This window comes from Cimex lectularius, unplaced genomic scaffold (assembly GCF_000648675.2).
Source record: "Cimex lectularius strain Harlan isolate CLEC.00 unplaced genomic scaffold, Clec_2.1 scaffold233, whole genome shotgun sequence".
Lineage (NCBI taxonomy): Eukaryota > Metazoa > Arthropoda > Insecta > Hemiptera > Cimicidae > Cimex > Cimex lectularius.
In genome coordinates, this window is record NW_019392939.1 from 283,714 (window position 1) to 310,209 (window position 26,496).

A 26,496-nucleotide genomic window follows, 5' to 3' on the forward strand; every position below is an offset into this window, starting at 1 on the left:
AAAAAAAACTTTACGGAGGATCCATTATATTTCGTAGTCCGATTGACCAAATAACTTCTTTCAACTCCTCAACTCTTTTTATGTAAGGTATTGGTTGAAATGAAAAAGTTAGTGTCACGAGCGGGATTCGAACCCACGACCTTCGGCTCAATACGCCGCTGGTCTAACCACTTGAACTAGCGTGACGGAGGATTTGAGTTGCATTTGAGAAAGTACATTTACGTCATGTTTTGATTCAACGGTTTATCTCACTAATAATCTAATTTTTCAGATTAATTTTAAATAATTAGATTTACAGATTGGGGGATAATCAAATGTTAAATGATTAAACCTAAAGAAAACCTAAAAACCGGAGAAAACAACTTTACAGAGGAAGTGGCATATGAGAAAGTAACTTTACATTATTTTGGTCCATAGCTTTTCCTAACAAAAAATTTAGTTTTTCCGTGCAATTTTAAATAAATAGATTTATAGATTGGTGCATAATAAAATGTTATTTGATTAACACTAAAGAAAGCATAAAAATCTAAGAAAACAACTTTACAGATGAAGTGGCATTTGAGAAAGAAACTTTACATTATTTTGGTCCATAGCTTTTCCTAACAAAAAATTTAGTTTTTCCTTTCAATGTTAAATAAAAAGATTTACAGATTGGTGGATAATGAAATGTTACGTGATTAACAGTAAAGAAAGCCTAAAATTCTAAATAAAAAAAACTTTACAGAGGATGTGGCATTTGAGAAAATAACTTTACATTATTTTGGTTCAAAGCTTTTCCTAACAAAAAATTTAGTTTTTCCTTTCAATTTTAAATAAATAGATTTACGGATTGGTGGATAATGAAATGTTACGTGATTAACACTAAAGAAAGCCTAAAAATCTATTTTAAAAAAACAACTTAACAGAAGAAGTGGCATTTGAGAAAATAACTTTACATTTTTTTGGTCCATAGCTTTTCCTAACAAAAAATTTAGTTTTTCCGTGCAATTTTAAATAAATAGATTTATAGATTGGTGTATAAAGAAATGTTATTTTATTAACACTAAAGAAAGCATAAAAATGTAAGAAAACAACTTTACAGAGGAAGTGGCATTTGAGAAAGAAACTTTACATTTTTTGGTCCATAGCTTTTCCTAACAAAAAAATTATTTTTCAGTTCAATTTTAAATAAATCGATTTACAGATTGGTGGATAATGAAATGTTATGTGATTAACACTCAAGAAAGCCTAAAAATCTACGAAAACAACTTAACAGAAGAAGTGGCATTTGAGAAAATAACTACATTTTTTTCGTCCATAGCTTTTCCTAACAAAAAATTTAGTTTTTTCGTTTAATTTTAAATAAATAGATGTACAGATTGGTGGATAATGAAATGTTACGTGATTAACACTAAAGAAAGCCTAGAAATCTAAAAAAAAAACTTTAACAGAGGATGTGTCATTTGAGAAAGAAACTTTACATTATTTTGGTTATTTTTTAACCCTAAAGAAAGCCTAAAAATGAAAGAAGTAAACGTCTAGGTTTTGAAATAAATAGAATTACACATTGGTACATAATGAAATATTATTCATTATTATTATTATTCCATAAAGAAAGCCTAAAATCCGAAGAAAACAACTTTACAGAGAATGTTGCATTTAAAAAATTAACTTTACAATATTTGTGTTCTGGGCTTTTTTTCGCTAAAAATCAGGATTTTACGTTTCTTTCTAAATAAATAGAATTGTGAGTTGGAGAACAAACATCGTTACATTATTTTAACTTTAAAGAAACAAAAACCATAGAAAGAAGTTTCGCAATTATGGGACAAGGAATTTATGAATTATTTGCCAAAAAGCCTCAGGCAACAATATAATTATAGAAACTATTTTGTTAAATAAGTCCGAAACTATTTCTGATTGAAAATATAGTTATTTCATATAGTTTTAATTATGTGCTATTATTATGGAATAGTGAATTTATGAAACGTAACCAAAATAACGTAAATTTTACGTTTTTGAAATATTAACGCGAAACAGGCTCAAGCTTATTTCTTAATAAAAATAAAATGGTCTTTTTTTCTCTATCATTCCTAATTTTTTGACGGATAAACAACGCGCATTCTCCGTCATTTTGCAAATTAGAATAGATTTAATGCATTTATTAACCATTTTACCTTGTGGCGTAATTTTAAGGTATTTAAGGTATCGATTGTGACGCCTTCGTGTAAAGCATGCTGAACTTGTTTTCAAAATTGGATTAGCCCGGCAAAAGAAAAAACAACAAATACATATCTTCCACAATATTTTTTTTTTTTTATTGTTATAATTTTGAATTTGGTTATCCTATTGAACGCAGGCCTTGTAAGGAATTCTCCCGGTAAACCTTCAGCGTATATTTATTATTATTACTATTATTATTTTTTGTTCAAATACATAAGAATTTTGCTTATTTGATGAGATTAACGACGTTTTACCACCGTCCTACAGATAATGCCGTATTGCGATCAGTTTGATACAGACATGTGCGACGATTATTGGGATCGCTATACCCAAAATGAGGGCAGAGTGAGTATCCATTTCTAAAGACGTTTTTTTATGTATTTTAAAAACCATTTAAAGCTCCGTTTAAAAGGCCGCACACTAGACTTGGTTAAAAAAAAAAGAATAAAAAAAGATGTCCTGGCGGCGCTGATCTCCATTTTTTTTTACTATTCCATTCACATTTATCTTGGCGTATTAAAAAAAATACAATTTTTATGTTTAATTAATTATTAGTTTTTAATGTTTCAAATGCACTGTCCTGTTTTTTAATTTTAATTCAGAGATCCACCAGTACACCATGTTTATTAGGGTAACAACAAAATTGAATAAAGAACTAGCGTCCGTACTAATGAACGGGTTTTTCATGTACTTGACTCCTTATAGTGAGCTAGTAGTAATGCCTGTTAATACCACTGTTACTACTGTACCACGTTTGAATTTTTGCCCAATTTTTGTACCTAGTCCTGCCTGTTCTGTTACAATCATTCACCTTGAAAATAATCCCAAACAAACGCCTGGCGAGCCTTGCTCTCTTGCCTATTGTTTACCTTTGATATAATGCTAAATTCTTTTACTCAGTTGTTATTGAGAATTAATAACGTCAAGATGGAACGCACCCTTGAACAAAACCGTCATGCCATCATCGCACTGCACAAGGCAGGTAAATCAAAATCAGAAATTTTCAAGACGCTGAAATTGTTAGGAATAAATCGAAATAAATCACTGCAAAGATACTCTATCTATTAAAGACAAACCAAGGTCCGGCCGTCCTCGCTCTGTGAGGATGAAAAATGCTATCAAAGCTGTTGAAAACCGAATTCAAAGAAATCCGCTACGAAGACAAAAAATATTGTCCAGAGAAATGGGGATTTCTTCCCGATCAATGTCGCGCATCATAAAAGACGATCTTTCGATGAGTGCTTACCGTAGAATGACAGGACAAAGGCTTACAGTATCTTTAAAAAAAATTAGAGTCGAAAGAGCCAAGGCATTGTTGACCCGGTACGCTGATGGAGTTCATCGAAACACCTTGTTTACCGATGAAAAAAATTTTACCATCGAGGAAAAATTTAACCGTCAAAATGACAAGGTTTATGCTAGAAGTTCTCTAGAAGCTCAGGAAAAAATCGGAAGGGTAGAAAGAGGCCGTCATCCTGCTTCCGTAATGGTGTGGTGGGGAGTTTGCTATGATGGCACCACAAAACTCCATTTTTGTGAGCAAGGAGTCAAAACAAGGGCGAAAAATTACCAAGAAGACATCCTTGAGAAAGTAGTAAAGCCCTTAAGTACTACTCTTTTTTCCGGAACTCATTGGGTCTTCCAACAGGACTCAGCTCCTGCCCACAAGGCCCGAACAACTCAGCAGTGGCTGGAGAATGTTCCGGAATTCATTAAGGCTTCAGATTGGCCCTCGGGAAGCCCAGATTGGAATCCTCTGGACTACAAGGTGTGGTCCCATCTTGAGCTTACGGCTTGCCACAGGAAACACGCCAATTTAGAGAGCCTCAAGTCCGCTCTGCTAAAAGCAGTTGAGAAATTTCCTCAAGACATGTTGCGTACTGCCATAGATGATTGGCCCCGTAGACTAAAAGCTTGTGTGAAGGCAAAAGGTGGTCATTTCAAGTAATATTATTTTATTTCAATCTTAAAAAATATTGGATTTTTTTAAATAAATTTCTTTTTCAAATTATCAAGTTTCTCTATTCCCTAATGACCCTTTTTCTTGTAACAGAACTTATGGCATGACTAGGTAAATAAATGACTTCTACGTATAGGTCGATAATCCATGTTTGAATAAATGTTTTGTAAATTTACTCTTGCTTGTTTGGTTGATGGTTTTTTTTCTTCTATATCCATTACGGACAAATAAGTAGTGAATTTTTTCAACCAATTTTTTATTATTAATGGGGTCAATATCATGTTTATTAGGGTAAGAACAAAATTGAATAAAGAACTAGCGTCCGATCTGATCAGGTTTTTCATGTTCTTGACTCCTTATAGAAAGCTAGTAGTAATGCCTGAATAATAAGGACCGCGTTTGAATTTCTGCACAATTTTGGAAATAAATTACTTTTACCAATAGGTTAATAATCCATGTTTGAATCAAATTCACTTAATTAATCTTTTTATGTAAGGTTTTGATTGAGATAAAAAAAAAGTCAGTGTCACAAGCAGGATTCGAACCCAAGACCTTCGGCTAAATATGCCGCTGCTCTACCACTTGAGCTATCGTGGCTTCGGACAATGGATTAATATTTGAATAAAATGTCTTGTAAATTGCTTTTTGCTACTCTTGCTTTTTTCTTTGATTGTCTTTTTCTTTGGCGATCAATTATGGACTAATAAGTGGTGAACTTATTCAGACAATTTTTTATTATGGATGCCGATACATTTTAGAATCAATCTGCTCCTCTCTCTTCATGACTCGGAATAAAAACAAATATGTTGTACTATTGAAAGACTTTTTGACCCTCAATTAGTGGTACATTTTGTGTTTAAGGAGTAGTACCATGACCAGACTTAAACAGACAGGTTCCAATTCCAGCCAGATCATTCTGACAGCTTGCTGTGAGAAGCCTAATTCCAATAATCCCAATAAAGACTAGTTTACCTTCTTAGTTTTACTTTTTTTATAAGTCTATGTATTTGGACTTATTTACTCTATTTTAATTATTACATAAAGACAAATTTTTGGTCATAGACCATTAAAAGGTGCCGGCACACAGCAGTAAAATCTGAAAACCTACTGGTTTTGCGAATACTCTGGAACACACTATGGTCTTGATGAAAAAACAAATTCAATAGTTACTGTAGTAAAGCTTTGGACCTATTTATGGTCATTTTACGGGCAAAACAATTTTAACTATGTCTACAAATTGTCTCAATTAAGTTTTTCACATTTCAAATTTCTTTGAAGACCGACTCAGTCCAAACATTGCCAAGGCTGTTAGTTGGTTCAGCCCTAATTAAATTTTACATTCTTCTATCTTCCATCCATTAATCTACACATCTAGTTTTATCCACTAAATGGTTGTATTTATTTCTATGGGCTAAAGATCTATTTTTAACTGATAATAGAAAGCAAATTTCCATTATAATTTTACATTATTTGTATTAAACGCTTTGTCACAGATTGATGTTTTGCTTAGTTTGATAATAGCCTTTAATTAATTAAGGGTTTTAGTTGAGATAAAAAAGTCAATGACATGAGTAGGATTCGAACCCACGACCTTCGGCTAGATACGCCGCAGCTCTACCACTTGAAATTAATAGCGTTTAACTTGCCAATGCCACAGTCCCCTTTGGAAGTAATTGTTATATTGCAAAATGAAGGAAAATCATTTCATGAAGTAAGAATAATCACTTAATAAGCGAACCTTGACAATTCTTTACATCATCTGATAGAGGAGCTTTGGAATGGTGTAATGCAGAAAAAAAGGACTGCATTTAGTCCAGCACACTATTCAAAATTGTGCCGTTTTCAAGTGACTACTAATGAGTGCATACTGGGCAGAGGGGCAACGAAGAGGCCGATAAATTGGCCAAGGAAAGTTCAATGAGGACACCCTTTCATGGCTTACCAAACTGCCAAAAACTCAGATCCATTAGACAATGGCAGCCATCCGCTCAATGGGAATATAACCCTTCTCTCGAAAGGCATAAGAAAAAGATTATCGAAGGACCATCGCACAAACTAACCGCAGAACTACTAAATCCAGATGTGCTAGGACTAGAATAATAGTTGGACTGCTAACTGGACACTGCAGACTATATCATATGTATAGACTCGGGGTGACAGAAACAAGCCTGTACAGATATTGTCAAGAAGAAGAAGAAACAGCGGAACTTGTTCTATGTTGGTGCCAGGGCCTAAGGGATACTCATGGGAGCCCTTGAAAAAGCTTTGGTGTCTGGTGAAAAGCCTCAAGCTTAACGAGCAGCTCTAGTTTAAAAAAAAAAGCACAATAGACCAATACTGGTCGCAGTGCACAGGTCGTAAGGAGGCCAGCTCCTATAAAATCTATCTACCAACAAGTCCCCCCAATTTACAGATATTCTATATCAGATTATAATCAATTAAGTCCAAACAGTATTAACTATTAAAAATGTAGTGAAAGTCAGAGGAATTGAAGAATAAAATAAGTACAGATGGGTTGGGGGGCCGAGGTAGCCGAGTGGATAAGGCTTCAGATTCTCAGCTAGTAGATCCGCAGTCGTGGGTTCGATTCCCACCGTCGCCTCTGGACTTTTTCTGATGCCTAAGGCGATTGAAAAAAATTGACACGGCTCTCATCAATGGAAGGAACGGGATCAGATGTTAGCGATCCTGAATTTGGTCCCAACCTCCTTCAAAAAATGAGTTTCTTCAATTCACAACAGTTCTTCAACACAAAAAATATGTTGCGAGCCCCCAAAAATATGGAGCCAGGGATAAAGTACAATAAGCTGTACAGCTGCATTGCTCAGGAGGGAACTCCTCCAGTTCCTGGTATCCATTGTAAAAAAAAAAAAAAAAAAAACATATACAGAATAAAGGAAAACACTTTCTAATTGGGTGTAGGGAGGACTTTCCATTTCCAGCAAGACAACAACCACAGACACATGATTCAAAATTCAAGAATAGCTCGTATATAATGTCACCTAGGCAGATCTTGTGGGATCATATAGGAAGATGGCTAAAAATAAAATAAAACTCTAAAATAAATTATTCTAATTGAGTGGACTAATTACATCCCCGGACATGACAAAAATGTTTAGCCCTCTGTAAGACAGGAATTACTTTACTTTTTTAAATTAATTTACAATTATCAGGATCAGAATCACTCTAAACTTTGTTCATAAGTTCTCTGGTCTATTTGTTCGTCATAGTTAGAATTTCGCACTAGTAAAACGAAAATATCAAGAATAAATTAACATTGGCCTTGGTTTTGATGTTTGCTTATATCCAAGAGTTGGTCATGTTGATCTTAATTGTGCAAAAATAGTTGTTTATGTAGAAAAAAATCATGAAATAATCTACAAAAGTAATAACATTTATGATACATTATGTTAAGAAGAAAAGTGTACAGTTGTTTCTGATATAGATTTTATTGTTTTGTTAATTTTTCTAGTGGAGAAGACATCAGAACTGCACTTTTAACAAGCAGTCAGGAAGAAGCAACAACAACATGCATGGAAATTATCGCAATAACAATTGCTTCTCTCGATTTCCCAGCAATTCGAACAGTAAAATTGATTGGTCACGACGAACAGGAAACAGGATGCAATACAATGTAAAAATGAAACTGTTTGTCTCAATCTTTGACAGATAAATTAAAGCTGTATTTTAACCTTTTTAGATGAATTCTCAAAGAAGCGGTAGAAATTATGATGAATTCATGATGAACGGAGGAGGCGGGAACAGCGGTGGTGGTAACAGTTCAGGGAACAGAAGACCGCGAGTTCAATTCCTCGATGAAAATCCGAATAGAATGCGTAGAGCAGGATCGCTTCCACCAAGAGAAACGTCCAGTTGGTCCAATGGGTACACATTTTTAACTAACACGCATTTTTCTTTTTCTGAAATTTTATTTATATATTTCTTTAGAAATGACTACTCAATGTCGAAACCTTGGGATGAAGTGAGAAGAGATAATTAGTAAGTTCTTTTCTTGTAGTATACTTGATTTGAGCAAATCCATTTTTGTTAAATAATACATAATAGTAATTATATATATGTAACTATTTCATAATGCTTTATTGTATTTTCACTTTATTAAACTAGTTTGATGAATGGAGGCTTTACCCGAAGTAATCTCCAGAGATCTGAAAGGTGAGCTCAGTATAGTAACTTGAATATTTGCATTAAGATAATTATTGTGATATTTTTAGTACATCTCATTTATCGAAAAGAGCAGATGTAATCCAACGGTCTTCGCCACCTCAGAGCACAAGGGATTTCAGGTAACTTTAACTAATTACATACATTTTTAGCTAAAAACTATGTTAAATAAAATTATTAGTGATAATTTTGGTAAAAGGAGACTGGATAATTAAAAAATAAAAATTATTGTAGCTCTCCAGCTAAAGGTTTGTTACCATAAAAATACGTTCAATAATCTAAATACTGCATTTTGTTACCAGGAAATCTGTCATAATTTTAGTGTCAGAAAAATAAATTATATTTTTTTACAGTGTCCCTCCCAAAATGCTGAATAGATCAGTCCCAGAAATTTTAGGACAGTCTAAAATAAAACCAACTAACAAGAAAACTGCTTACAGGTATTTATCTAATTAGCAAGTGTGAACTCTCAAGCGTAGAGATTTAAAATTGTAGAATAAATACTTTATAGAAATAACATTAATGCATGTCACCATGCAAGTGATGGCAGTAGCTGAGTGTTCAAAGTGATAACTCTAGGCTCGTAAACCCTGCGGTCATGGATTTGATTCTCACTTCGCCCTTGGCTCTATTTTTCACCACATTCTCTGAATTATTCTCTAGCTAATATTGTAAGATAAGGTCATTAAAAAAAAATTAATAATCCTTATTTCTTCATTTATAATATATGCTTTTCCACCTTTTTGACATTACTTTTTATCAGTCCTCTTGTCAGCTTTCATTGAATGAAATCTAAAAATTAATTTATACAGACATTGCAGAATGGAGGATACAATACTCTTGAAGATTGCAGTTTGGCTAGACTCTGAATTATTTACTTTGCTTTGTAACTTTTAAATTTACCAGTAAAAAGGTTTACTATGTAGATTGTCAGTGTGAAAGTGAATGTACTGTATTAATTGTTGGATGTTGGTGGTATGCAGTCAGGAAAACATGTTTGAACTGGCAACTGGGTCTGTTTTGATGTCGTGTAAATGTGTTGCAGCACTGAGCCATTTTCAGTAAGGAACTTTTGAAACTCGGTTACTAAGTGAAGATGATGCAAAGCTGGAACATGTTTGAGGTACATCTAAACCTGTGAGCATACCCAGGGAGTGACAGTACTGTGGATTGCACTAGCAGTGTGGTTAAGGCGTCAGATTCTAAGATAGTAGATCCTGCAGTTGTAGGTTCAATTCCCACCTTCGCTTCTGAATTTTTTGACCCATAAGGAGAACAATGGCCACAACGGAAAGAAAAAAGTTGACATGGCACTCAACATAAGGCCTTGAGTGAGTTCGAATCTCACTGAATTTGTGCTTGACCCATTTTAAATTTGGTACAATAAGAATGGTTTAATGTTTTCAAAAACACCGGCGCCCTGAGGGTTTATATGACCTCTGCTGTTGCGAACCCTCGTAAAAAAGAAAAAAAATAGTTTAGGTTGTGCCCATGGATTTCCAGGTTCCAACTCTGACTCCAAGTAATCCCCCCTACAAAAAAAAAAAAAAAAAAAAAAAAAAAAAGGTACGCTAGTGTCATTTTAATGGTGTGAAAGTAAATCACAAGTGCAAATTTAAAATAATTTTACAGTGTTTTAAAATTTATTATAAAGCCATAATGAATACTTCTTATTTTTATATTTGTTATTGTGTTAACGTTGAATTCACTGGAAAACAAATTCCTTTGCATTTCAAAGTCTTCCTCCCTAATTCCAAGGTCAGAGAAAAAATTTGGTATTTGACATTTCACAGTTGACATGTTAAATCATTAAAGTTTAAGTTTTAATTAATCACACATATAATTTAATTAATCTAAAACCTACATCACACCAGACCTCATTCACGATCTTCAAATAATCGTTAACGATCACTAAACACCACACACACAATCTCACTTATATCAACAGGACCCAAAGTTGATTTTGTCCTATAATTAATTATTTATCATCTGCAATTTTTGTAATAATTTTTTGTATCTCATCATTATTATTGTTTTATTTACAGAGCAAATCTGTTGCCTAAAAAGCCTATAATTCCTGAAGTTGACGATGATGCGTTCTGGGTAACTATTTTCAATTTTATTATTATTGATTTATCGTTTTATATCATAAATAACTTTTTTTAGTTACATAACCAGTCTTTCTTCTTTAGTTTTCTAATTTTTCTTAACATTGACAGGATGATGAAGATGATGAGTACAACGAAGAAAAGATTGGTGCACAGAATGGTACAGATTAACTTATTAACTGCTTATTATTTAGTTAATATTTTTAATAAAATTAATTTAGTAGAAGAGCCTTGTGTGTCCTCAGAAGAAGATCAAGAGATGCCAGAAGAAAACAAAGAAAGGAGTAATATTTTTACATGTATATAACACATATGCAATCAAAGACAAAAAACCGGACACTTATTAAGATTAATAATTGACTTAAAACATAAAAACAACATTAATAACTTGTTGTTTACCTTTGAAGAGTGTTAATTATCCTTTTTACACTCTTTGATTAATTAATTAAGGTTTTTAGTAGAGATAAAAAAGTCAATGGCACGAGCGGGATTCGAACCCACAATCTTCGGCTTGATACGTCGCTGCTCTACCACTTGAGCTATCATAACCTCGATCCACTTGGACACCAACATCCCATCTCAACCGCACCTTTTGAATTTTCCCTCCTTTTTGCCATTTTTCAAATGTCATGTAATCGGATTGGATTCTCGACGACAAATGAAATGGCCAAAGAGAGCTTTAGTGAAGTATACTTCAGTTTCAATCATTAAATTGACCAATTATATTATATGACCAATATATTATAATTAATTAAGGTTTTTAGTTGAGAAAAAAAAAGTCAATCACTCTACAAATCTCAATTTGAATTTTCCCTCCTTTTTGAAAAATGGCAAAAAGAGGGAAAATTCAAATTGAGATTTGGAGAGTGGATCGAGGTCACGATAGTATCAAGCCGAAGATCGTGGGTTCGAATCCCGCTCGTGCCATTAGCTTTTTTTCTCAACCAAAAACCTTAATTAATTATAATATATTAATTGGTCAAGCGGACCACGAAATTAATTAATTTAATCTTTGGTTAATAAATTTGAGTAAACATTTTTTTTTCTTAAAGGCAAGTTTTTCAGTCGAGAAAATTTCAACCGGGCAGATGCTTTAGCTGACAGAACATAGCATTATTGCATAGATCAAGTCCTGAGTGTGCTGCGCTTAACATCCACAATGGTCTACAGCAATTTAGGCCGCCTTCGATCAAAGAGAAGATAGTAGTTGACTGAAATTATTATGGCTAGAGACAATAATTTTATTACCCTTACCACACTGGCATGGTGGAAAAACAGTATCGTCATTTAGTCATTTAACAACTTCCTTGATCAATTTTGAATGATCCGTAATGTAAGGGTGAGCTTTAAAACCAGTCATCAGAAGGCTTTGTGAGAGCTTAGTCGCCTATTCTATTGACTCCAGCACTAGGCTCTCTATTACTGGAGAGGTATCGAGTAAAAAGGAGACTTCGCAAATCAGCATTTCACTTGGACCCTTTAACAATCGAGGGCTGTTCTCTTCACAACGCCGTGATTGTAGCAATCAGATGACCGGGACTGTGCGTCGCTAGTTATAGCCAATAAAGACAGTCATTATGGTATGGGGTGGAATCCACGTTCAGGCCCGTACCAAACTGATTGTCATGAGAAGGAATCTGCACAAAGGTACATTGAAGAATAAACCTTCTAGAAGCTGTGGGCCCATTGCTCCATTTATTTGGGGACAACTTAATAATACATAATAATGCTTGAAAGCATATAGCTCGAATCGTTAAACCATTAATTGGAGAATGTATTTGTGAGCACATTCCTGAAATGAATCCTATAGAACACTTATGAAACATAAAAAGATGGGTTAGACATCGTCCACTGCCTCCAACAAGCGTTAAACAGCTTCATAACTTAAAAATTGGAATCTGTTTCACAAGACAAAATTCAATCACTTATTTACTTAATGCCTAGGAGACTTAAACCCTCTGAAAGGGTGGAGTAGGTAATAATTATATTAATGGTAATAAATTGTTTTAGGATTTGGATTTGTATAGGTTCAAATCCACACATACAAATGTGTCAAGTTGAACCTACTGGCTTCTCATAGTCCACCGGCAATTCCAGCTTTTGCTATTTACAGTAAATTGCCGGCAGACTAGAAAATCACCCACCTCGGATGTTGGCAGTCCAGGGGCAAACCTCAGTCTTATCCGTCCAGCCACTGAGATTGGGCCCAGGGGGGTGTTGTCAACAACCAGGTTAAGCAGATCCAAACCCATTCATAACTCAGTTCATTCTTAAAAAAATTCACTCCTATTTACATACCACTCATTCAATTACGGTGATGTAGTACTTGACATTCGTCCATCACTCTTTACACATATACAATTAACCTAATTGAGGGTTGATGGGGTACTCGATATTCCACCAATAATCCTCACATCACACATTCAGCTAATAAATACATTCACACATTACTAGGTATACACAACTATTATTGCAAACTAGTATTACAATAGACCAACCCCGTATCCTCCGAGAATCGGAACAGGAGACCCAAATACTCACTGCCATACTCAAGCACAATTTTTAAATCGGGTGGCATTCCGGCCCTTTCTGTATGGAGCCAAGGAATTGCACCCTTCAGTGTTTTGATGAATTTCTGGTCTCGTTTAATTTGGTTTACATTAAAATAAGTGCGGTGTATTTAATATAAAGATAAAAATAAATAATTTGAGATAACAACAAAAGACAAGTGCCCGTTTTTTTATTTTATTTTTATTATTATTTATTTAATTTGTCTTTCAACAACTATTATAATATGAATAAAATCATTGTTTTAGAAATAAAAGTCGAAAAGGATGGGCCCAGTAGTGGATTTAATGAATTTGACCTTCATAATGATCTGAGTATAATTATGTTCATTTTTATTACATGTTTCTAATTTTAATTGTTTGTGTAATTTTGACAGAGAATCAGGCCATATTGAAAACACTGGTGTACCGCTGCTATGCTTGCAACATTTTAAGCCTTTCAGAATTTGACGCATTGAATCACATAAAAACGAATTATCATCTAAAAGCTCTTCATAAAGTGCTAAAAGTAGGTTTTAATTTTATTTACTACTTTTGTTTTACGGCATAAAAACTGATGGACAAAATTGATTTCTATTGTAGTTTGTTAGCTAACCCTTGTTATAAAGCGTTAAATTACAACTACATTTTACAAGTCAATTCTTGAACATCAATATTGCCGTAATACATGCAATTGAACAGACTTAATTTATAATGTGAAACAAGCTCTGAAACTGTTTTACAATCAAGTTTAATATGTAAATTCATCATTATTAATACCGTATGCTTAATTGAAGGAATTGACGGGAATCGAAGTGGCGAACAAAGCTGAATTAGCACATGCATTTAAACTTGCTTGTACAGACGGTGTGACCAATCAGACAATGGCTTCGGATGGCTTGATACAAAATAGCAATGTAATTATACCTATTATTATTTCGTATTAAACCATTAACGCCTTTTGTTTTCTTTGCAGGATGAAAAAGAAGATTCAATCTTAAAAGCTAGAAAGAGGGTGAAGTCTAATATGTCAGAGGAAGACTTGGATTTTTCAATGTGAACTTCAATGTGAAACATCAAAATTTAATTAATTTTTTATTAAACTGTGTAATTTTTACATAACCTTTCCTGTTTATTGATTATTTTAATAACAAATAATAATGCTGTAAAAAAGTTTTACACTGAAAATTGCTTCAGGCTAATAATGTTGCTTAATTGAAAAAAGATTGTGTTTTTATTTTTACAGATAATTTTAATTCAGATAATTGTCAGTAAGCACGTTTTATTTAGTAAACTGTTCTAGTTTTGAATATATTTTAATAAACTGTTGAATATTTTATTAATTTTTTTACTCTACTTGTTGGCCCTGTCAGACATTGGGGAAAACAACAGTACCAAGGTTCAAAGGGCAGAGGGGTAACGAAAAAACCGATAAATTGGCTGAGGAAAGTTCAATGAAGGCACTTATCGGCCCTGAACCCTTGTATGGCATGTCAAACTTCGAAAAACATGGGTCTATTAAATAAGGATGGATTAAAAATAAGTCATCTGTCCAATGGGAATGTAGCGCAGGAAAAAGGCAACAAAAAAGTTCATGGCATGACTACTAAATCTCGATAATGTTAGGACTAGAATAATAAATACACTGATAAATGTACACTAAGACCCCAGGGGCATATTTATAGACTCGGAGTGGTAGAAACAAGCCTGTGCAGGTATTGCTAGAAAGAAGAGACAGCAGAACATGCGTTGATGCGAAGGGTTATGTAGACTGAAATTCCCACTCCTGGAGGGAATAAAACCCGAGCCTGAAGGATACTTGTCTTTGATAAAGCTTTGGAATCTGGTAAAAAGCCTTAAATGACCAATGAGGATCAATGGAGATGCACATGTTCGCTGAGTGCAAGTTGTAAAGAAGCCGACCCACTCTAATCTAATCTGCTTATAACAATAATTAGTCCTTTAGATTGGAATCTTTCTGAATATTAAAAATTTTTAAGAGTATGATATTTGTAAGGTGTATTAACAAGCTGACTGTCCGCCTCTATTATATTGATACCCTAAGCTAAATTGATTTAATGGTTTAAAATAACTTGCACTAGACAAGATGATGTTGACATGTAGTCAAGAATCAGAGTAAACGTCTTAAAAAGACACCATACTTGTAGAACATTCTACCCAACTAATTTTTTTTCTGAATTAAAATATGCACATTAATTTTAATTTTGCCACTGAATTGATTTAGAGAAGTTTAATGTTAACATGGATGTTTTTGTTCTGGATAAACAGATCATAGGGCAGTAACAGCCTCAGGTAGGGAAAGAACGGTACCCAGCCCAACATCGACTAACACCACAGGCATTGAATAGGTGTCACACTGCCAACATAGAACTACAGTAGAGGGTACAAGAAATAATAGTAATAAAGAATATGATATTAAATTTTATCTATTAGTTGGATGTCTGTTAAGTGCATTGACCACAACAAACACAGATCCATTTTCTTGTCAAATCTCGGGTATCTGGGTCATCCTACAATTATAAAAACATTGGTAGTACTAAGGGATGTTTCTTCAGAATGCCTTTTCACCTCAGCTTCCATGGCTTGTTCAATATCATTTGATATTAGTAAATTGGCAAAACTTTCAACATTTACAGTATTAATTAAGGTTTTTAGTTGAGATGAAAAAAAGTCAATGGCACGAGAGGGATTCGAACCCGCGACCTTCGGCTAGATACGCCGCTGCTCTACCACCTGAGCTATCATGACCTCGACTCACTCGGACATCAACTCCCCATCTCAACCCCACCTTATGAGTTTTCCCTCCTTTTGCCATTTTTCAAATGTCGAGGTTATGATAGCTCAGGTGGTAGAGCAGCGGCGTATCTAGCCGAAGGTCGTGAGTTCGAATCCCTCTCGTGCCATTAACTTTTTTTCATCTCAACTAAAAACCTTAATTAATTGTCATGTATTAATTGGTCAAGCGGACCACGAAAGTAGTGAATTAATTTACAGTATTTTTGGTAGTATTAGAATCAATAATACTGGAGGTTTTGTTTTTGGATTGGAACCAAGGCTCCCATAGTGAATGTGTTAAAAATTTTGTTTAATGACATTTAATGTTTTTGTAAGGAGTGAGGCCTTTGGGGATTAGGTGGTGGGTTCTAGCATATGTGCAATTAATTCTGATTGTTAATTGGACATATGGGTTTAAAGGCTCTTTTGAATAGGAAATTATAAATAAGCTAGAAGTAGATGATTTGAAGCTGGGTTAGAAGGGTTTCTTCCTTTTGAGAAGGTCTGGAGGATTACAATTTTTTAAGTACAAGGAGCTTGTTTCTTTGGGCGCAGCCCATTCACGCCTTGAGGCTTCCCAGATGAGCTGCCTAAGTTATAGGGCAACTCAGGGAAACCATTGTTTAGGTGACCTCTTGACGTTCTGTTTGCCTTTTCATTCTCAACTACACCAGGAATCCATTTTAATAATGTTTTAACGCCTTTGTCTTGACATTGTTTAAATTTTATAAGAATAGTCTAGATTGGAGATGTTCTTTTCTGTGGTGAGTGCTGAATGGCAAATTTACACGCAATTTTTATTTATAATTTTTTTTCTCTCTCTCCCAGCCAGCTACTTGCCAAGTTATTGCTGAAACCTTGCATTCTCTCCACTTCGTGTTTTTTTAATTGGCCAAATTTGGCTCTCCAGTACGAGTACCTGACGATTTTATGGAACTTCGGGACAATATTATAATCTGTAATCAGCCCTTCCCAACTTCTATAACCTGTACACACATACATATATTGTGACCAACCCAGTGGCAGATCTTGTGGAGCTGGATATTCCGCTGAGGTCTCACCATAGGGATGGCGAACTTTCATATATGTAAAATTAAAATTTTGAGAGGCACTGGTGTCTCGGTTTATATTGGTCTCGCCCGTACTAAAAAAAAAAAAATTTTTAAATTAAAAAATATACATATAACCTAGGTTGGTGGGTCCTTGGGATAAAGTACATTCTGCCATAGGCACCCCCCCCCCACACACAACCAATCACACTAATAAATACATTCATTCAGTATGACAAAATAACTAACCTAGTTTGGTGGGTCTGTGGGGTACTCTATACTGTGCAACAAACCCACTCATTCGCTCGACCACTCATGCTAATAAATACATTCATTCTAGATAGGAAAAAGTGGAAAGCCTTTAAATGCGATTATTTGCATTTATACACTTCAGATATCTAATCAAATTTTTGTTGCCATCACTGCTATGTCTTATGTCTTCAAAATATTCATGGACAGGAAATGTTTGTCTACACAGAAATTTCCAATTTTTGAACAAATATTTTATTTACAATATATATACAGAAGATTGTTAAAAAAAATTAAAAATTATTTACAAATGATTTTTTATAGTTACGATAAGATATGAAGTACTCTGATAATAGAAGGCATCTGGATTCTGATTGTATACTTTCCTTTTCTTGGGTAAAGGGCTGGTCTGATTTTCTATAAAATTGATTCTTGTTATTTATCATCGTACATATTGAACAAAATATACATTATACCTTTTCCTTTCAAGAAATATTCACCATAGCAAAAAAAGCCATAAACTGGTACATTAGGAAAGTATTTTTTCAACAATTTCCACTCGTATTCTTCAGAAAATATATCAATCCTGTCTACACAAACAAATAAAAATGCTATCCTTGTACTATTGTCCGGTCTCGGTCCTACCTCTTCAGAAAACTAAAAATATATTTAATGTATATTTAAATATGCATTTTAATATTAATACAATCGAATAAATACCTCTTTTAAAAACTTATCGTGGTCCATTTTGAGTTTATGTACGGCTGAATTGGTTGTAACATTTTCCCCTTCGAACGTAATCCCCAATATTTCAATATTAGTTAGTTCATTTGTTTCCTTATTGTCAATTCTAGATACATCATCGACCCGAAATAAAGAATAGCATCTGCCTCCTGCCAATGGAGCGTTGAGCCTTTGATCATTCACAATCAATATAAACATTTAATCAATTCTTAACTACATTCATTACCTTTCTAGCCCTTTGAAAAGTGTTTTCATCGAATTTTGAAAATTGGGTATGAAGTTGCCAATCAAGATAATCCCTTTGATATCTCTTGATTGGAATTTGTTTATAACCTACAAAACAAAACAAATAAAATTGCAGTTGCACATACTTTGCTTTTACGTGTATTAAAAAATACTAACCTCTTTCTTCAGGTCACTTTTTGAAGTTATTTCAAATGTTTTAATAGTACAACCAGGACTGTCATTTAACAATAAGACTGATTGTAGAGCATTGAGCTCTGAACCTAAAACCATAAAATTAAATTAAAATATATACATTAACAATTCCCTTTGCACAAATAACATTAAGCATTGAGAAAAGATAAACTATCAAAAGCAATAGTACTTTACCGTTTACTTACTCATTCACTCAAACAAAACCACATACAACTTTACATTCACACAAAAAATATATAATAAATATTATTACATAGATTAACTATGGGGAAATCGCCCTTCCAATTTTCTTTAAAAATCGGAACAGGGGACCCAACGATCTTATGACCAAGGAGTGTTTTTATATTGGGTGCCATGCCTACTCGCTCCCTGTAAGGGCCGAGACCTGTATTCCTTGTCTAAGTGTGAACACTTTTCTCTACAAGCAGGACAGCTGTGCAAGGTTTGTACCAAAATCAGGAGTTCATGAGTCACCCTGGGGAGAAGGATCGTTCAGTCGTTTTTTTGAGGAGAAGGAGCTTCTTAGATGAACTGGCTCATTGATGCTACCAACATTCTTTTATTGCAATATTTACTACTTAGGGTTGGATCTTGGTGATTCGGTCTGGAGGGCGAGACGTTCCAGCTTTTGCCGCATTATCTGGATGTTCATTGCCTATCAGCCCAACGGGCCCGGGTAACCAAACAACACTGTTTTTTCGAGGTACAACAGCTCATCTCTAGCAAGAGACCAGAATGTTACAGATAGCTGAAACCACGCTCAGAGAGTCTGTACAGACAAGATAAGCAGAACCACCTTCGTCTTGAATCACCCAGAGCCCTTGCCAGATCACGTAGGATTCAGCCGTGTACAAGCAGCAAGGCCACGAGAGCAGATGGCTGAGTGGCAGGCCACACCTTTACCAGTCTTAAACCCGACTATAAAACGAGACAAAAACCATGGAGCCCCTATTTGATTTCTAGGAATGCAAATCAGTAGAGGTGCAGTGGAGATGACCATGATCTGGCTAGAACTGCAAGATCGTTCCAAACGAATATGGTTGGGAGGAGGATGCAGGGAGTGTCAGCCAATTGTGAATTCCCAAGAGTCAAGCAATAGTTAACACATACATTAGAAAAATAAACTTCAAAAATTGGATAAAAACTTATGTACGTATTTTATATTTATTAAATTCATAAAATACAGGGTGTTTCCATTCAAGTTAAATAGGTGGTAAATTTTTTGAAAATTTATGGTGGGGTTCCTAAGGGAAGAAATCTGTAGGTCAATCCTTTTCTGATCATTACAATCTTGCCTATTATTGCTGGTTCGTCAATCAGACTTGTTTCAGCATTCTGCCATTTTTGGTAGTTGGTACGTGTAGACATATGTTAGTTTTTATTCTAGAAATTCTTTATTAAAATATATATTTCAAGTTTTTGGAGAGACAGCATATAAAGTGATCTGGGACGAATGGGCTTAAGAATCCGTTTGTACAATAATATTAAAACTGCTGCAAATGTAAATGAAAATTTACATCGAGTTTTTTTTCCGTTTTTTTTGTCATAATCTCAGACATCATCATAACAAAATTGTTTTTAAATCAACTATTTGTTTAAGTACATACTTAAAGATGATTTATTGTTGGAGAATTTGTTCTCCAATAAATGTTTTGTCGACTTGGTTATGTAATTAAAATTTGTCTGTATTTTATTTTAAAATAATGTCATTTTAACTGTCCAATTTACTGCATTTGGTTATTAAAAGAATTCATTCTTGACTGCAGATTGGAGGTTTATTTTCCTCTCCAACTACCGAAGTTGTTACTGTAGAAGATTATTTTTAGATTTAATTTGATAGTTTTCTGAGGGTAAGATGACATACATTGGCCAAAAATGAGCAAATGATTATACTTAAGTATAAAAATAAACTGTAATTGTAACATTTGTACCATTAACATAATATTAATTAACAAACCTGTTTTTGTGTCTATTTTATTGTGTGTCTTATTGCTGAAATTGCTTCCGATAAAACATCGATTGCTTGTTGTGTAGAACTTGTAGTAAAGGGGGTAATTTTCTTTAAGTTTAAATATGATCTTTTCTAAAAAGGAAAATAAAAATAAAACTGTAATAGTTAATTAACGCATACAAAATAAATATATAAAGAAAGCAATAGCAATCTTATTAACACAGTAAGAAAATACAACACTCAGTGATAATTTAAACCTATTAATTTTTTTAACTTATAAACCATCTTGATTAGAAATATTTTTAAACAGTTTAGTCAAAAATTTTATTTAAAAAATAAAATAACATAAATACAACACTTTTCAGAATTTAGTTACCTGTTTCCAATGTGATGAGTTCAGTATTTTCATTTATTTTACCCTCATTGAAAATGTCAAAATGCAAAATGACTTTTGGAAGGATCTGCCTGTTGAAATTGGGCCAGTTTTCTTTCGGGTCCCATACGTAACCCAATGGGCCTCCAAATTCTTGTAGGACTCGTTTGGCAACTGTATGCCAATCCCTTAAAAAGTAAAAAAAAAAGTTTTGGGTTAATTAAATGTCCAGCGAGTTTTTGAACAGTCGTTAGCAGTTTCATCATTATTGATCTTCATTACTGTGCGACTTTTATGATACACAATTCCAACATCCACTGAGTAATCGTATTTGTGTGTTGGTATGATTTTGTAATTTACTATGAAAACGTCTGTAATATGTTTTGATGGATGAAAAAACTGTTGGGATTTGAAGATCTCTGTGAAGTGTATTATTGTTTACATAAAAAGGGGCAGAAACAATTAGTCTTAAAATTTTGGATTGAAAACTTTGTAATCTTTGAATATTGGAATACTTTGCCGATCCATATACTTGGCACCCGTACATCCAAATAGGTTTGAGTAGGTATGTGTATATCAAAAGTTTTGATTTTAAAGGTAATTTTGATTGTCAGTTGAGAAGGTAATAAAGAATTTTAAATCGTTTGTTCAGTGCCTGTTTTTTTAATTGTGTGTGTGGATTCCAAGTTAGTCTTCTATCAAATGTAAGTCCTAAATAGTTAACTTTGTTAGATTGAGGAATAGGTTCATTGTATAAGTATATGCTAGGACAAGTCTCACGACGAAGTGTAAAGGTGATATGCTGTGACTTTGAGGGATTAAACTTTATTTTCCAAAGATTGCTCCATTTTTCAATTGTTGATATGTGGTTTTGTAACATGAGTGAAGCTTGTGTAGAAGAGAGATGGCTTGTTAATATGGCGGTGTCATCTGTGTATGTGGCGGTGAGCGTATTCTCATTTGTGGGCATATCAGAAGTAAAAATTGTGTATAACAGCAGAGCGAGTATTGACCCTTGTGGCGCACCTGCAAGCACTTCTTCCATCCCAGAAGTCTCCGTATCCTGGTTTACTGCGAAAAATCTCTCTTTAAGGTATGATTATATAATCAGATAATAGGCCTGGGGTAAAAATAATTTTAATTTGTATAATAATCCCTCATGCCATACTTTGTCGAAGGCCTGAGAAACATCTAGAAACACTCCAGTCGCGAACAGTTTCTGCTCGAGACACGAAGTAATGAAATCAGTCACTCTGTGAAGTTGATGAGTGGTGGAATGATGGGTTCAAAAGCCAAATTGATGGTCTGGTAAGATGTTGTTCGAAGTAGCAATAGAGATAATTCTTTTGTAAATTAATTTTTCGAATAATTTAGAAGGAACGGGTAACAAACTAATAGGATGATAAGATGATGGGGAGCTTAAATTTTTATGGGGCTTTGGGATCATTTTAATGTAAGAAAGTTTCCATTGTATGGGGAAATGTGTAGTCCTCAAAATTGCGTTAAATAAAGAAGTGAGAAAGACGACTGCTTTTTTGGGAAGTTCTTGAAGAACTTCAGCTGTTATCAAATCATGACTAGGTGATTTTTTTTGTAGGAAGCTGTCGTATTTCTTGTGATACTTGTTTTGGAGTTATTGGTTTAGGTGGCAAATCTAGGGGTATAGGTGTTACAAGTGAATCTGATATAAATTTATCGTGTTCGGTATTCATTATGTTATATTAAAATTAAAATTAATTAAAAATTAAAAAATATTAAAAATTAAATTATGTTTTGGAGATTAAAGAGTTAAATAATAAATCATGACTTTTTTTTCAAGACAAGTATGATTCATTGTAATTACAAAAGCCCCATAATTTTTTAACAGATTTAATGTTTAATGGTTTAATGTTTCCTTTAATAGATATTAGACCATGAAAAAATAAAATCCATCAGAACCATCCAAATTAAATCACTTTTTCAAAACTAAGAAATTATTTTCTTCTCTTCTTTCTCCATGAAGCATGTTCACTATTGAATCGCTTCCAGTAGCTCTGTAGCTATTTAAAAGGTTTTGTCTTTGGTTTCACTGGATTTAAATGGCAGGATCTTGTGTAATACAAGGCAAGTTTAACTTCTGTTCCCCCATATTATTTTTCAAGGGAGTTTTTGGGAAAAACCAGGAGACACTACAGATTTATTTTTTGTATAGTTTCTCATGAGCCAAACAGTTTTTATCTAACTATACAGGATAGCAGGATACAAATAGAAGGTTAACAATTGCAAATGGCAAGGTCCTGATTAATGTAAATTTTTTAAAGGTTTTTTGACGCTGAAGTCAATAGTGTAAAAAGTTTTTTTTTTTTTTTTGTAACACCATTCTCATGTTAACTGCAAAAACACTATTTTTTGAAAATTGTCTTTCAGATAAACAAAATCTCCAACTTCTTCAATTAATTACTTATATTTATTTATATAGTAAATAATTTGTTTCATGTTTCAAAACTTTGCAACAGTTCCACTCAAATAACACTGGACTCAAGATGGTCTGGAAGTAGCTCAGTGGTTCCCAATTTTTTTCTGTTTATGGCGCCCTTAATAAATTAGAATTTTTCCATGGTGTCCCAAGTCAAAACAATGGTCTATCTCAGCGTGAACTTTAAAATAGTAATAATTTATTTACAATTCAGAAAAGCATTGATATCTGATCCTCTTATTTTGTCTGCAATTTTCTTTAATAAATAATAAACACTCCTGACTTTCTTGTGAAATTGAAAAACTTGCCTTTTAAAAGTGATTATGCACTTTTTTTTTTTTGTGGGGGCAATAATATAAAATACACAATTGCAGCTTTCTTATAACATCCATATTATATTGAAAGGCCACAAGAATCTTTTAGTTTTTAGGTTTTTTATAAATATAAAAATAATATATTTTAAAGAAAATTTTCCCGGCGCCCTTGTAGCACAGCCATGGCACACAGTTTAGGAAGCACTAATGTAGCTCAATAAAGCGTGATTCAGCCTGGTGGAAAATTCAAAAATTAGGTCCTTGAAAAGAAAAAATGCATTTTACGCTGGCCAGATGAGAACACCTCTCATCTTAACTTAATTGAAAACTGTTGGCAATGGCTTAATTGTGCTGTTTGGCAAATGGTAAACGGTCAAACTCCATAGAGGAGCTGATCTTAGAAAAGTGGGACAACATCAGACAAAAGTATAACAAAATTTTTAAAAATCTATTCCAAAAAGATTAGTGGAAGTTTGGAGACGGACAGATGGACCAACCAATTACAGTAAATGATTTAAATAGTGAGGAAATTGTAAGAAAACAGCCTCTCATGCTGGATTTTTTTTTTTTCATACTTTGTTCTTTACTAAATGCAATTTATTACTACAAATTGATTGTTGTTCTTTATTGTACATTTTAAACAAACAAAATTAATGATATAAAGTCTGGTTCACTATAATTATTATTGTAAAAATATGGGGGGTGATTTTATTAGGGAGTGTATATTAAAAAGAGTAGGACCTATAACAGTACCCTGAGGCCTCATGATTTCATATTTTTTGTTAATGTATAACATTATATATTTATGTATTGCAAATAAAAGAAGAAAGCAAAACTGTTTCAACATTTTTTAAGACGTGTTAACTATGCATTAAAACATTTTAGAAAAATTCTTTCACAAACTGTCTGTAGACTGAGTAGATCAATGACCCTCATTGTTTTCTCTTTGTCATCTGTACACCTATGGGTCAATCTCTCCAAAAATGTATTACCTAGAGAATGTCTATTGACCCATGTCATCACTAAATTCATTAAAATACACCTTTTTTAAATTTAAAAAAAATATATATATTTCGATTCTTACTTGCAGACCAAAGAAGCTGAGAGTAAATCTTTGGGTAGAAGATGAGAAAAGATCCTTTTTAAAATTAAATACTCGTTGATAATGTTAGATCCAATGTCTGACTGAAAAAGAAAACACAAAGGATTCAGATGAGAAATGAAGACCTTTGTTACAATTCCAGCTTTTTACCATTTTTGAGTAGTACAGAAAGTCTATTATTTCTTACAGAACTGTCATCGAAATCTTATTTGACAAATCGTGATTGTTTTTGAAAGTTTGCAACCTCCTTGCTGTGAGTTGTGTGTAACTGTAAAGCGAAAAGTCAAGCTCAGTGACCTCTACAGTGCATCGGTACAAATTTCAACCGCCATAAACTTTACACAGAACAAGATTTTCAAAATTTTACTTTCTTCTCCGAATAAACTTCGAACTTTCAATCTGACCATTTTGTTGTTTCATAAAATTAACAATAGAAAAAAAGGAGGATAACATGGTAAAATAAAATTTAAATAACACTGTTTTTCATTATTATACTAAATTATAAATAGGTTTTTAAGCATCTTTCATGTACACATAATAATAAATCTAGTTTTATAAAGATAATAAAAATAATATAATAAATAATAAAATGTACAAAATAATAATGAAACAGTGCTGTTTTATTGTATATAATATTGATAGTTTTGGTCAGGGTCAGCAAAAACATCTCTCCTAAGAGGCTGAGAGTAGTTGATCAAAAACAAGTTGAAAATTTACGTCAAAATGTCGATAAGGAAGTGCTGCAAGTTAAATCAAGAGTAATTGATGTCAACAGTGAAATTTACTGCAGCTGGTACTTTGATCGTAAAACAAGCAGAAGAAAAACCAGTTGGATTGTGTCTGTGAAAAGCATCCCTCGTCAACTTGTAAGACTTAAGAAAAAGTAAAACCTGGTTGCTCTTTGCTTAGCTTGGGCTGGATAAAAAATAATAACATTAGTTCAACTGATAATCGTCTGATTGATTGCATTATAACCATTAATTCTTTGATTAACAAATTAATAAAAATGATAAATTGTAGAGTGAATATGTTGTTCAGTCTTTTTAAAAGCTAATTCCTACTCATAGTTGTTTTCAACAATCCGGATTTCAAGCTTATAACTCATCATCTTGTTGAAGGAATTTATAACCACGTCTCTCCACATGAATTGTAACAGTAAATATAAAGCGTATAAGCTTGGAATCCGCTTCGTCATCTGTTACCAAAGTTTTAACTTCACCTGTAGCTGGGGTGATTGTGTTATAAATAGCACTCCTTTTTGTCTTTTTTTGAAAATATGAGTTACTTTAATTTCATTAAAGTACTTCATTAAAAGATAAATTTATTTTGAATGGCATAGAGGTTCACATATTGACTCTTTAACATATTTCAGGACATTAATGGACATCCCATATGCATCTGGGCTTGTTTTAAGTAGAATGTTATTCAATGTAAAATTTTTGTTAAAAGGTCTCTACCAAAACTTATACCACAGCTCATTACGAAAAATATAAAATGATTGAGTACAATAAGATGAATATTATCTCCTTTTGTGCATAGAAAACTAAATTTATTTTTACATTTTAATTTTGTTTGTATAATGTTGAATGACTAGTGCTGAAAATGACTTGTCAATCTTTGGAAACTTTATTTCGTTTACTCTCACTTTTCAGTTCATACAACACAGAATATTTGCCATTTTAAATGCTTTAGATGAGCCCTCTATCAGTCACCAAAAATAATTATATTTTCAGATTCTTATAGTGCACTTCAACCAACTCAGAACGCGTACTCCTTTTTATAATACATATACACTGGGAGGGTGAGAGGAAGGTAGAGGGAGTGAAAGGGAGGAAGAGAGAGGGAGCGGGAGTGAGAGGGAGAGAGGGTTAGAGAGAGAGAGAGAGAGAGAGAGAGAGAGAGAGAGAGAGAGAGAGAGAGNTGAGGTGAGAGGAGAGAGAGTGAGGTGAGAGGAGAGAGTGTGGTGAGAGGAGAGAGAGTGAGGTGAGAGGAGGGAGAGTGAGGTGAGAGGAGAGAGGGTGAGGTGA

The 26,496-nt window shown here is 33.5% G+C and overlaps 3 protein-coding genes across 9 annotated transcripts in view; 1 reads left to right on the forward strand and 2 right to left on the reverse strand.

Moving 5' to 3' along the window:
- The window catches only part of LOC106662678 (methyl farnesoate epoxidase-like), a 22,973-nt gene extending 12,104 nt beyond the window's left edge, over positions 1 to 10,869 (reverse strand). Inside the window, exon 1 of the mRNA XM_024229420.1 lies at positions 10,852 to 10,869. The gene's annotated coding sequence lies outside the window, so the exon portion shown is untranslated. The remainder of the gene's footprint in view (positions 1 to 10,851) is intronic.
- The window catches only part of LOC106662683 (putative mediator of RNA polymerase II transcription subunit 29), a 22,577-nt gene extending 8,476 nt beyond the window's left edge, over positions 1 to 14,101 (forward strand). Inside the window, exons 1-15 of one of the 7 annotated variants that reach the window (XM_014386923.2) lie at positions 2,263 to 2,359; positions 2,470 to 2,547; positions 7,635 to 7,796; positions 7,863 to 8,047; positions 8,111 to 8,161; positions 8,288 to 8,335; positions 8,395 to 8,466; positions 8,698 to 8,784; positions 10,390 to 10,447; positions 10,564 to 10,612; positions 10,674 to 10,736; positions 13,269 to 13,334; positions 13,397 to 13,527; positions 13,796 to 13,915; positions 13,975 to 14,101. In XM_014386923.2, the coding sequence (XP_014242409.1) occupies positions 2,473 to 2,547; positions 7,635 to 7,796; positions 7,863 to 8,047; positions 8,111 to 8,161; positions 8,288 to 8,335; positions 8,395 to 8,466; positions 8,698 to 8,784; positions 10,390 to 10,447; positions 10,564 to 10,612; positions 10,674 to 10,736; positions 13,269 to 13,334; positions 13,397 to 13,527; positions 13,796 to 13,915; positions 13,975 to 14,058 (1,251 nt within the window). In that variant the 5' untranslated portion in view covers positions 2,263 to 2,359; positions 2,470 to 2,472 and the 3' untranslated portion in view covers positions 14,059 to 14,101. Of the gene's footprint in view, positions 1 to 2,262; positions 2,360 to 2,469; positions 2,548 to 7,634; positions 7,797 to 7,862; positions 8,048 to 8,110; positions 8,162 to 8,287; positions 8,336 to 8,394; positions 8,467 to 8,697; positions 8,785 to 10,389; positions 10,448 to 10,563; positions 10,613 to 10,673; positions 10,737 to 13,268; positions 13,335 to 13,396; positions 13,528 to 13,795; positions 13,916 to 13,974 lie in introns of those variants that run through there. The other 6 variants (XM_014386930.2, XM_024229421.1, XM_014386950.2 and 3 more) reach the window with 6 other exon arrangements.
- Positions 14,102 to 17,356: 3,255 nt separating this feature from the next.
- Positions 17,357 to 24,874, reverse strand: LOC106665963. Its single transcript, XM_014392797.2, has 9 exons — positions 24,620 to 24,874; positions 24,452 to 24,552; positions 20,602 to 20,786; positions 20,232 to 20,357; positions 18,239 to 18,342; positions 18,063 to 18,169; positions 17,813 to 18,005; positions 17,569 to 17,749; positions 17,357 to 17,509 (listed from the first exon to the last, which is right to left on the reverse strand). Exons 1-9 carry the CDS (start codon positions 24,620 to 24,622, stop codon positions 17,397 to 17,399), a joined length of 1,113 nt encoding a protein of 370 aa, XP_014248283.1. The 5' UTR covers positions 24,623 to 24,874; the 3' UTR covers positions 17,357 to 17,396.
- Positions 24,875 to 26,496: the final 1,622 nt, after the last annotated feature.